The sequence below is a fragment of the Eschrichtius robustus genome, chromosome 4, assembly GCF_028021215.1.
Source record: "Eschrichtius robustus isolate mEscRob2 chromosome 4, mEscRob2.pri, whole genome shotgun sequence".
Classification (NCBI taxonomy): domain Eukaryota; kingdom Metazoa; phylum Chordata; class Mammalia; order Artiodactyla; family Eschrichtiidae; genus Eschrichtius; species Eschrichtius robustus.
Window position 1 is genome coordinate 31,749,453 of NC_090827.1, and position 12,772 is coordinate 31,762,224.

Here is a 12,772-nt window from a genome sequence, read left to right on the forward strand (position 1 = left end):
GTGTGTGTGTGTGTGTGTGTGTGTGAGTGTGCATATTTATGAGCATGTGAGTGTGTAGGAATGTGTGTGAATCTGTACATGAGTGTGTTTATGTATGTGTGCACGTGTGTGTGTGTGTGTGTGTGTGTGTGTGTGTAGGGCTGCGTGTGCTGGGGTTTGTCAATGAGGATTTCTAATTCCCCTCCCCAGTCTCTAGACTCTGCTTTACTTTATCCTCTCCCAAGCCTTATGTACACTTAAGACAACTCAGGTTCAGACCTATTACTGTCAAAAGCCGTTCTGAAGCAATTCAAGTGCTCGGTTTCCATTCTTCTGGGAAATTATAACGGTATCCTGTGATCATTGCTGCTTTGTACTGGGCCCTTCCCGACAAATAGATCTTGTCTCTTCTGCGTCCACCAGGCCTGAGGGCATGGAGGGGGCGGCAGAGAGACCTCGTGGACGCCCTGCCACGTGCCACATTCTGTGCTGTTTGCTTCCCGAATGTTATTTCATTAAGTCATCAGAGGGACCCTGTGTGGTTGGTCCTACTTCCCTTTGAGAAAACAGGTCAGGGGATGTTTAGCGACTCGCCAACACCATCCAGGGACGTGAGCCTAGATCACTAGCTGAAAGCTTGTGCTCTTCTCACTGCACTACCCTGGGGACTGATCTTTAGTTTCCTCTCCTTTCTGCTCCCCTTTTGTCTCTGCCTTTGAGCCTGGATGGGACATTCCTGGTGTTGGATGACTGTCAGTTTCTGCCTGAGGCTTGGTGTAACCTACTGTAATCCTCTGCCCTGTGCCCCGCCCATCCCAGGCCAAAGGGCTCCCCAATGTAGGAAATGCCTGAGCACCCTGTAGCTTGATTTCCACACCCAGGGTCACAGAGCTAAGTGCTCCAGCTTCTGAAGGGGGAGAAAATGTTCTGCAGGACCGCTGCAATTCCCTGAATTTTTGCAACATGTAGGCTGGGGCATAATTTCTCAAGTTCGGTTAATCTGAGCTTTGTTTAAACAATTGCTGCGTTGTTAAGGTGTTTCCAATTGGTCAGGACTTCCAGCAAGAGAATGAAATAAACGCTAGGCACGTGGAAACCCTTTTCTGGGCTAGTTTTCAATCAGGAGTATTATGATCCTTGATAATTGTGATCACTGACGGTTTCTGGGCATCCTCGGGCAGGCGGTGTGTTTTCTGTCTCTCTGCGGCCAGGCCTGTTGGCAGCAGAGACGGCTTGCCATAGTGCCAGTGGAAACCAGGACAATAAGCTGTCATCTTTTGGAGGGACAGGGATAGAACACAGAGGGTGAAGTCAGGGAATGATTGGGGGGGGATGCAATTGGTCTGAGAGAACATGTCTATAGTTATATATATATATCTTTTCATCTACCAGCAAAATTATTCAGAAATAGTTACATTTAGAGTTTACATTTCACAACAACAGTTCTTTCACATGGTTTGGGGTTGTTTTTATATTACCAAACTTTTCTCTGGTTTGCGTTATCCAGAGTATAATTTTGGTAACAAACACTGATTAACTAATAAGCTAAACTCTCACAAACTCTTGTAGTTTTTTTGAGTTTATATAGGGAATATAAACCTTTTAAAAACATGTTACTATAATTACCGATATGTTGTTTCTCCTCTTGTTTTTCTTTTCTTACTAAAATATAAGGACTAGGACCCATACTGGAAGCATCTATATGTATTACCTTCAGGGAAAATGCTTTTCAGCTTCTACCCATCCAGGGGAGATATAGAGAGAAGCTCAGATTTTTGTTAGTTTGTTAAATGCTATGGCAGTGTTTCAACTGTGGAGTCACCTGGAAGTTTTATCACCACAGAAGGTGATGAACATTTTGTTATCCAAAGTTCCATTGTTTTGTATCTTCCTAGAGGCAGAAACTACACCAGCTTTCAAGATCTACTGAAGCAGGTTACACGTGAACGCACAGGGTTTCAAAGTACACGAGGCACTTTTTGTTGTATCAACCATCTCTAAGGTTGGGGGATTGACTGGGATTGGCTGAGAGAAGTCAGTAGGGAAACTCAGGATTTGTCCAGAAAGTGGGAAGAAAGCAATTCAGTGGGAACCAAAGGTCACTCTGGAGTTGTGGGGGTTTTTTTTGTTCTTTTTTTTTTTAATTTTAATTTTTTGGCTGCACCGCATGGCATGTGGGATCTTAGTTCCCCGACCAGGGATTGAAACCGTGCCCCTTGCAGTGGAAGCACAGAATCCTAACCACTGGTCCACCAGTGAATTCCCAGGGAGTTGTGTTTTTAAAACTAGTTCCCTAGTATGGACGTACCCAAGATTCTCAAAACAGCAGCTCTAAACACCCAATGGTTGTGGCCATCAGCCAGGAGCCCCATTCCCTTGCTCAGCTCTTCCTCCCGCTATTTCTCTTTCTCGGAGCAGGTTTCTTACTTGGAGAGCCTCTGCCTGCCCACAGGCCCAGCCCAGACCTCTCCTTCGAGGCCCGTCATTTGGGGAGGTTATTTTAGTAGATGGTTGATGTGGTTCAGGGTGAATGCCTCACAGTTTAGAATCCCTGCCGTGTACTGAAGGCCAAAACCATTCAATCAAATACACGAGAACGTTTTGGTGCTGTCCTGGGCTTCTAGGATCTGTCTTCTTACAGAGTCTTAGTCTTCAGTGGTTTCAGGAACACATGAGAACAGAGGCAACATGAAGAGACAGACCAACAGGGCACTGGGAGCAGACCTGGTTTGCAACTATTTGTAAATTAATCTCTGATTCCCTATTGTTAAAAACAAAGCAACAGGCCCCAAATGGAGTCACTTATGCTAAGCCCCATGTCACCAAACCAGACATAACTTACAGTTTTGGAATCTTCCAGAAATGGAATCTTAAACCAGTCAATCAGGAATTGCTTGATCAGCAACTCTTAGGTAAACTGCCTGAGAGACTCCTGCCATTCTCTAAAGGAAAATAACCTTGCAATAACTAATTCACTTTTTGCTAAGTATAACTTCCTTGTTCCTGCTCCCTTCTGCCTATAAGTGTGTTTCACTTTGTACCGCTCCTCAGAGCTCCTTTTTGTCTGCTAGGTTGGATGCTGCTTGATTCATGAATCACTGAATAAAGACCTTTAAAATGAACTCAGCTGGATTTTGTTTTTTAACACCATACATGTGTGGTTCTTTGAATTCTCCCTAAAATGTGGTACTGGTTCCCTCATTAATGAATTCAATAAAATCTTTGATGTGTTTTCATTTTATATTTGTACAAGAGACATGACTTTTACCTTTTAAAAAATATCTTTTAACATTAGGTACCTAATATGCTAAGTAGTTTTCTAGATACTTTATGTGTTTATTTAACAAACACACAGAACACACTTTTAGATACCGTGTGCTGTTTTAAGTGCTTTATAAATGTTAACTAAGTCAATCCTCAAAGCAGCCCTATCTCATCTAAACTTCCCTTCACCCATCATTAGTCCATCTTATCAAACTGAGGTTCAACTTCTGCTCAAAGATGTGTCATCCTTCAGTGTCTGGGTTGGGAGCCCAGGAGCGGGCTTGTGTGGGCCCACGGGAAATACTCACCAGCTTTCCCGTGGGCACTGGGGCTCCCTCTAAGTGAGTTGAAGGGTGGGACAATGAAGGGACCCCGACTTTGTTTGGTGGGAAGCTGAGTCTTTAAAGAACAAAACACTTGTGTTAGGGGCAGGGGCTGTGATGAAGAGGTTCTGCAGAAGAAGCCACCAGCTGTGGAAGGACAGCTGTACCTGGGCGGTGTGGGGCGTTGCTCTGGAATGGAGAGGCCCTGGGCCGGCATGGAGACCATGTGTGCTGTGTTTACTGTATAAAACACACTGGCCTGCTTCTTTCCTCAAGGGCTCTCTTCCTTCTCAGAACATATACCCTAGTGTATTTTTTTTTTTTTTAATCTGTGGTACAAACTTCCAGTTATAAGATAAATAAGTCCTGGGGGTTGTAACATACAGAATGATGACTATAAGTAACAATTCTGTACTGTATACTTGAAAGTTGCTAAGAAAGTAGATCATAAAAGTTCTCAGCACAAGAAAAAAACTGTAATTATGTGAGGTGACAGGTGTTAACCTAAACTTACTGTGGTGCTCGTTTTGCAATATATACATCAAGTCATTATGTTTTACATCTGAAATGAAGACAATGCTATATGTCAACTATATCTCAACTAAAAAAATGTATGGTCACCACGATGATGGGAGAGTTGGGGTGACAGTGGGAGGAAGCCTGGCGGGGGGCTTAGGGCACTGTTGGAACCTGCTGGACACGGGTTCAAATCCTAGGTCTTCCATTTACTAGGGAATAAAGTTAGAATCGGCTTAAGTTAGCATGTTAATCTCAGTGGGGTTAAATAAAACCTTCCACCGCCTCTCTTTTCCCACGGGCGGTGGGAAAGGTCTCATCAAGGCCTTGGAGCCAGGCAGGGGACTAAGGAGCCCAGACTTTGGAAGAGAAGGAGAGGGAATTGTTTTCGAATTGGCTGAGATGGGTCAGCAGCAGGTGCTGAGGCTGGAGGGCTAAGCCCGCAGGTCGGAGCTCGAGGAGATCTGATGCACGTCGGGGAAGCGGCGCCCCATCCAGGTGAAGATCTTTGACTGACAGCCTGGGCCCGCCTGCCTCTCTGATTCCTGTTCCAGGGCAAAGGTCACACAGCCGCTTGAACCTCCGCCTTAAAAGGAAGGTCGGCCTTGCCAAGTCGAAAGTGCCTCTGTTATCTTCCCCTCGGTTTCTGCGAATAGTCCCGTGAACCAGAACTTTCCGCATGAAAGATGGCCGGGAATTCGATCTTGCTGGCTGCTCTCTCTGTCCTCTCTGCCTGTCAGCAAAGTAAGCGTCCCGGGCTGCGTGCGGGTGTGTGTGTGTGCGTGTGCGTGTGCGTGTGTGTGTGTGCGTGTGCGGCAGAGGGAGGGAGGGAGCGTTCTGGAGTTTCTACTCACTTGCTGGTGGTCCGTGGGCTCTGCAGAGCACGCTGTGCTCAGGGTTATCGGCGCCCCCTTCCCTGGGGACAGGCAGAGGTGTGGAACGTTCCAGGGATTAGTTCTTCCAGTGGGGATGCGGTGGGCCTTCGAGCCCAGAGATTCTGCATCATCTGTGGTTACAACCCACAGCCCAGTTCGAGGGAGCGTTAGAAATGCGGTAACCTGGGGGAAGTGGGCTAGAAATATTAATCTGGAGTGTTCCAAAGGTAACATTGTACCGGCTTATAAATCATGGCTGTGATTTCTTGAACCCCGATCTTTTAATTACTGTGTGTTTCTTAAATAAGCTGGGTATGGCAAGTATGATTATCAGGTTAAAAAAAAAATCTCCTGCAAAAATATGAGCTTCAGGTTAAGTAATTCATTCTAAATTTTTTTAAAAATTTTTTTAAACTTATTCTCTCTTATCTTTATTTTTAAAGATTGATTGATTGATTGATTGATTGCTATGTTGGGTCTTCATTTCTGTGCGAGGGCTTTCTCTAGTTGCAGCAAGCGGGGGCCCCTCTTCATCGCGGTGCGCGGGCCTCTCACTATCGCGGCCTCTCTCGTTGCGGAGCACAGGCTCCAGACGCGCAGGCTCAGTAGTTGTGGCTCACGGGCCTAGTTGCTCCGCGGCATGTGGGATCTTCCCAGACCAGGGCTCGAACCCGTGTCCCCTGCTTTAGCAGGCAGACTCTCAACCACTGCGCCACCAGGGAAGCCCCCATTCTAAATTTTAAAGTGCCTTCCCACTAGGATTATTCAATATCCTGATTGCCTGGTTAAATAGAGGCTTCTTCTCCTCTGGGGTCACTTTTGCTCAATTCATATTATCTTAGGCACATGCTTCCTTAACATGCAAGATGGGGAAAAGGGTCTGAGCCCTGGTGAGCAAGACTTCTTATCAAGAACAGGTATTTCTTTATTTTCCCAGTGTGCTTGTACCAGGAAACGGGGCAGAGTCACGGACTTCTCAGCCCCAAGCACGGAGGCACCACGGTTTAGGATAGATAGAGTCTGCACGCACACTCAATGGCAGACTTGCTAGCCAGTCTGTTTTGTGAATTTATGAAAACATTATACCTTAAGACACATATTTTGTGGTTTGATTTACTGTCTTTTCTGGAGTAAAGCGGGATGCTTATAGCCAACTAAAGCAGCACTTAGGTCTGAAACGCCTTGTGTTGACCCTCTACACGTAGGCACTGTCCACCCCGTGTGTGCCCACGTCCTGGCCCTGCGGAGAGCACAGGGGCAGGTCCACGGATGGCCCCAGGCTGGCATAGCCTCTGCCATCCCCGCAGAGAGGTTCTGTTTGCTGGTGGGTGCAAGGGATGGTGTGAATTGCAGTCTGAAGTTAAGGCAGCTGAGTTGGGAAGGGGAGACTGGGCCAATGGTGGTTGGTGATGGATAGGGAAGAGAGAGAGAGGGAGGGAAGGGGTTGGCATTAAGAACCAGAATTCGCTGCTTTAGCGAAAGAGATGAGACGCCCTGTGCTATAGTAGAAGAAACTCAAGGCTTGAAAACAGACTTGTATCTTCTGGTCCAGCCACTTACAAGCTGGGTGCCCTCGGCCGGGAAAATCTGTCCTTCAGTGTCCTCATCAAAGAGGGTTAAACAGGACACTGGGTAGGAAGTGCCCACCATGGTGCCTGGCCCAGGGTTGGTGTTCAGCACAGTCACTTCAAGTCCTTGGCTGCTTCCCCACAGAGAGAAGCTTCTGGTGGATTGAGAGGCAGCCTTGCGGTGAAGAAGCCCAGCTGTGGCTGGGCTGAGAGTAGGGGGCAGGATGAAGGGTCTTGATTCACTTTCCCCAGCACACGTGTCCCCCTGGAGAGAGCAAAGGAAGAGGAAAGACGGGCAAAGCAAAAGGAGCTTATTCTCAAGTAGGTTTTAATCAACTCATAAGAAGGGAAATAGAATGGAAGCTCTCCAGAAAACGTGGTGAAATAGCCTTTCCACCCTCATGATGTTGCCCCAGTGATAACCACAGTCTCTCTCAGGCCCCTGACCTGAGACGCCTTGGAACTGGAGCTGATGCAACTGAGTCCTCCTTCCTGGGGCTGGAGGTGGGCGGGGTCTTCGATTTACTGAAGCTCATTCCTCACATTTGCTGCTGCTTCAGACAGATGCCGACCAGGTGCAATGAACAACCAGAAAAAGACAGCCCTGCAAAGCTTTCACTTATTCACCTTCATTTTGAAGCTCTAGGTTCTGGCACCATTGCCGATAGAAAAATCTAGGAGCACACATCTTTCATCGTTTCCATTTTATCATGAAAACAAGAAGCCTTGCCTGGTGTGTTCTCTGAGGTTGTGGAGCACGTTAGAAGCGGTGGTGACAGCAGGGTCCAGAATGGCCAAGTCCCAGTTTTCCCCTCCATAGATAGACCTCCTCTTTGGCTCCAGCTGAGGCCGTGAGCCATTGGCCTCTCCAGCTTTATGCTGCCTTGAAAAGACTTAGCCCAGGGTCGGAAACCATCAGTGCCTAATCCCACACTTACCTTCACTCTACTCTCCCAGGCTTCAGTGATATGACGACAGTTTGAACGAGAAAGAGGCCAGTCCTAAGTGCTTACACACTTAGATGTTCAGCTGTAGCTTCTAAATCAGGACCAACACTTTATTTGCAGCAGAGGGGAATGAAGGGGAAGGAAAGTAGCCAGCTGTGAGAGGCTTACTCGACCAGGTTCGGTATTTACTGACTTCTTGTTGGAGGGGAGATAGTACCATGTTTCAGGAGGAAACACATGGCCCCTAATACTGTCACACAGTGAGAAACTGAAGCTGCAAACTTGGTGTGGGAAAGGAAATTATTTTTAAAACATTAGCAAGTAGGAAATGAATATTGAGGTACTAAAATAAGGGAGACCAGAACAGTGTTGGAGAGAAACTGTGAGCAGCTGAAACTGGAAGAAATAATCTGAAGGGAAATAATAGACCCCAGAAGTTAATTACGGGGTAAAACGAGGGAGATAAGGACAGGAGGTGAGACCTATTTACAAAGGAGGAAGTGTGGGTGTGAAAGTGAAAGAGGGTCACAGAAGTGATGATCAGAGGCAGGTGATCCCAGGCATTGGGGTTTCATAATCTAATGTATTTTCCGTGCAGCAAATGAAGAAGAAAGTCATAATCATTTCATAATAGGGAAGCTGAGTCCTGCAGGGAGCCATCAACCCCAAGTTTTCTCGTGACCCACCCCTTCCTGGCCCTCCTCATCTCCAGGCAACTACTGATCTGCTTTATGTCACCGTAGATTCACTCGCATTTCTGAGAGTTTTATACAAATAAACTTATACAGTAATACTTTTTGGGGGGTCTTGCCTCTTTCGTTTAGCATAATTTTTTTGTATAAAACATTTAATTTATTGGTCTTTTGGGGGAATTTGATGCATCACCAGTGTATTACAACTGAGCCATTAATCTTGTAGCCTCATCAACATTAACTGGTTCGTTTTCACTGCTGAGGAATCAGCTGTTTCTGCAGAGGTTCAAGAGAAAGGCCTTTTGAGAAGTGTGCGAGTTCCTTTCGTATATCTACGAAAGCTTTATTCTCTCAGTTATCTTTTTCATCATTCACAATGTTTTATCTTAAGATTAGTGGTAACTGGTTTTGCTTTATTTTTAACCTTAAAGGTTTTTTGGCTGGCTGTGGGGAATACACTCCTGGACTTCTGCCCTCTGAGTTTGTCCTTGGCCACTGTCAGACCTCCGATACCCCTCGTGCAGCTGCTGCTCAAGTTCCAGGTGACACCATCTGCACACCCCTCATTCTGCATAATTATTCTGAGATTCATCCACGTCGTTTCACTTATTAATAGTTCATTCCTTTTCACTGTTGGATAGTATCCTGTTGTATGGGCAAAGCACAAATTATTTATCCACTCACTTGTTGATAGACATTTGTGTTAGTTGGCGTTCTCCAGAGAAACAGAACCAATAGGATACACACACACACACACACACACACACATACACACTCTCACATATCTATTTTAAGAAATTGGCTCATATAATAGTTGGGGCTGGACTTCCCTGGTGGTGCAGTGGTTAAGAATCCGCCTGCCAGTGCAGGGGACACGGGTTCGAGCCCTAATCCGGGAAGATCCCACATGCCGCGGAGCAACTAAGCCTGTGCACCACAACTACTGAGCCTGCACTCTAGAGCCCGCGAGCCACAACTACTGAGCCCGCGCACCTAGAGCCTGTGCCCCACAACAAGAGAAGCCACCACAATGGGAAGCCCGTGCACCGCAATGGAGAGTAGACCCTGCTCGCCACAACTAGAGAAAGCTCGCGCACAGCAACGAAGACGCAGCGCAGCCAGAAATAAATAAATAAATAAATAAAATAGTTGGGGCTGGGGAGTCTGACATTTGCAGGGTGGGATGCAAGGCTGGAAATTCTAACAAGAGTTGATGTTGCAGTCTTGGGTCCAAAGGGAGGCAAAACTCTCTTCCTCTTTGGGGGACCTCAGACTTTTTCCTTAAGGCCTTCAACTGATTGGGTGAGGCCCACCCACAATATGGAGGGTCCTCTGCTTTACTCAAAGTCTACTGATGTAAATGTTGATCACCTCTAAAAAATACCTTCACAGCAACATCTAGACTGCTGTTTGACCAAACAGCTGGGCACCATGGCTAGCCTAGTTGACATATAATCTTAACCATCAGGGAGTTGTTCCTAATTTTTGGCTGTTACAAATAAAGCTGTTGTAAACATTTGTGGACGGGTGTTTTTATGGACATGTGATTTAATTTCTCATGGAAAAATTCTGGTTGTGGAATGCCTGAATCATATGTCAATGTATGTCTAACTAAAAAAGTCCTTCCAAATGGTTTTCCAAAGCAGTTGTATCATTTTACATTCCCACCAGCAGTGTATGAGAATTCCAGTTGATTCTGTATCTTCACTTGTCTGTCTGTCTTTTCTAGTTGGTATGATCTGTCTTTTTAATTTTAGACATTTTAACAGGTATGTAGTGTATCTAACTGTGGTTTAAATTTGCATTTTACTAATGAATAGTGATGTGCCACATGTTTAACGTTCATTCCTCTTTACTTGCAGGTTGTTTCGCTTTGCAGGTAGGAAAGGCGCGCTCAAAATACAAAGTTACACCCCCAGCAGTCTCTGGGTCACCAGAATTTGAGAGAATATTTCGTGCACAGTGAGTAATGCTTTTCCCTTCAGGGGTATGGATCTACCACATACACACAATTCCTAATTAGGGGAAAGATATGCAGAGAAGATATGCCATTATAACAAACCACTCTTCGTGGCCAAGAATCTTCTCATGATCCTTGAGGTTTGAAGTAGGCAGTGCATGGAGTTTCTACCCACCTATATTACAAATTCAGAGGATACATTTACAGAAAAGGCTGGGATCTTAGGGGGGACTGCTATATGTCTCTAAGTGTGGCAGTTTGGTCCAAGAGCCTGGAAGGGGCTCCCTGAGAGTTCAGTAGCCTCATGTTGAAATAGTTATGCTATCAGTTTTCTATCTGAAATCTTTACTTCTTCCTCTCCACTTCAAAACAGAGGTAGGTCAGTGTTATCGTCTGCCAACAACCCATTTCCTAAAATCAGAAACCTATAATAATGAGAAAGCTTTCTATTTCATGTGTATTCATAGTTTTTTTTTTTTTTTTTAACATCTTGTGCTCCTTGCCTTTTCAGATCCACACAGAATGTTCCACTATAAACACCATGAATTTGCCTGATGCAAGATGCTAGGGCTCCCTTTACATTTAATCCCCCAAACCTGGTGCTTTTAAAAACATTGCACATATCACCATTTATACATTGCTTGGTTCTTTTGTCAATACTTTGGGATTTTTCATCTTTGTTCATGAGTGAGGTTGGACTATAATTTTTCTTTTTTGTATGGTCCTTGCTCATTTTGGTATCAAGATTATATTAGCCTCACAGAATGAATTAGAGAATTATTTTCTCAGAGTTTTAATAAGATTGGAAGAGTGTGTTCCTTCAAAGTTGTTAGAATTTGCCTATAAAATGATCTAGACCAGATGTTTTTCTTGTGAAAAAAATTTAAACTATGAGATTTGATTTCTTTAATGATTATGGAATTATTCAGGCTTTTTATTATGTCTTGAATTAGTTTGGGTCAGACATGGCCCTTGAACTGTGAACATTGGTCTCTTGTCCATCTAATTGCTCCAAGGAGGATGGCACACACTATTCCCTAGGCTTGAAAGTGTGATGAATACCACTGGTAGTACAAGAGATAATTTTAAGAGGTGCATAGACATGTTTAAACATTTTTTAAAATGTGGTAAGAATGTGTAACTTGAGCTCTACCCTGTTAACAAAATGTTGAGGGTATAATATATTACTGTTGACTAGAGGTACAGTGTTGTACAACAGATCTCTAGGTCTTATTCATCTAACTTGGCTGAAACTTTATGCCCAAGGTATGATTTTATTTTACTTTTTTAATTAAAAAAATTATTTATTTATTTATTTTGGGCCGCATTTGGCCTTTGTTGCTGTGCGCGGGCTTTCTCTAGTTGTGGTAGCGGGGGCTACTCCTCTTTGCGGTGCACGGGCTTCTCATTGCAGTGGCTTCCCTTGTTGCAGAGCACGAGCTTCAGTAGTTGTGGCACGCGGGCTCAGTAGTTGTGGCTCACGGGCTCTAGAGTGCAGGCTCAGTAGTTGCGGCGCATGGGCTTAGTTGCTCCACGGCATGTGGGATCTTCCTGGGCCAGGACTGAAACCCGTGTCCCCCTGCATTGGCAGGTGGATTCTTAACCACTGTGCCACCAGGGAAGTCCCCCAGGGTATGATTTTAAATAACATTGGACCACATGATGAGAAAGTCATTTCCACTGTCTTTGAATCTTTATGTTATATCAAGTGGAAAGTATTGATTTGGTGCTGCTATGTCCCACATCCCCAAATATTTATTTTTATCAGGGTAATACATGTATGTAGTCTGAAAATAAAGTGAGGTTACAAGCCTTATAACAACAAATAATTCTGCTTATCCCCAATCCATCCCCAGAGACAGCCATTGGCACTCCTTTTGACTACTACTTTTAGTATTTATTTCCATATTTCTAAATACTATGTGTTCACTGCTATTTATTGATTCACAAATTTTAGACATTACCAATTGAGTTCCTTTTATGGCAGAAAAAATTTCATGCTCCTCTGTTTCCTCTTTTCCTCACTTCATCCTTCCAGAAAAGTTATATCACTTTGTTGAGTTAAATCAATGTTTATGTTGTTGTGATTAAGTAAATAATGTTCAAAGCTGAATCAAGTAGTATACTATGGTTACATTTCCTTCTTGTGTAGTTTTTTGTTTTACACGGGGTTAATAATTGCTTCTTTGTTTGTTTGCTTAGTTTCATCTCCAAATCTTCAGCAGAACTGAAAATTTCCTCTCAGTACATTTAAATACATTAAGTAAGCTAGTAATACCACTTGTTTTTTTCCTGGAGTCATTTGTGCTTTAGTCTTCCATATTTCGTCTCCAATCTGGAGGTTGCACTTTAGATCTGTTACATAGCTGTCATCCCACAACTTCCTGTCACTATCCTAGGAATTTCCCTTATACCCTACTGATTTGGATCACCTGTTTCCTGGATTTCATATTATCCTATGTACTGGTTTTTCTCTCTCGTTTTGGTGGAGCACATCCTCCAGACACTTCCTGAGAGGAGGGGAATGGTAGGTCTTGACACTTCTGAATATGCCTTTATTTCTCTGTTAAAAATCCTTACCCTCAGAATTTCGAAAACATTGTTTTCATTATTATCTAATTTCCGCTGCTATGGTTGAGGTGTTCTGT

General features: G+C 44.3%; 1 protein-coding gene and 1 pseudogene across 3 annotated transcripts in view; one reads left to right on the top strand and one right to left on the bottom strand.

Moving 5' to 3' along the window:
* The window catches only part of LOC137763433 (transmembrane 9 superfamily member 1-like), a 90,775-nt pseudogene extending 86,012 nt beyond the window's left edge, over nt 1-4,763 (bottom strand).
* The window catches only part of MGST2 (microsomal glutathione S-transferase 2), a 31,968-nt gene continuing 23,839 nt past the window's right edge, over nt 4,644-12,772 (top strand). For 2 of the 3 annotated variants that reach the window (XM_068542071.1, XM_068542072.1), the window contains exons 1-3: nt 4,644-4,826; nt 8,596-8,706; nt 10,027-10,126. In XM_068542071.1, the coding sequence (XP_068398172.1) occupies nt 4,769-4,826; nt 8,596-8,706; nt 10,027-10,126 (269 nt within the window). In that variant the 5' untranslated portion in view covers nt 4,644-4,768. The remainder of the gene's footprint in view (nt 4,827-8,595; nt 8,707-10,026; nt 10,127-12,772) is intronic. The other variant, XM_068542073.1, reaches the window with a different exon arrangement.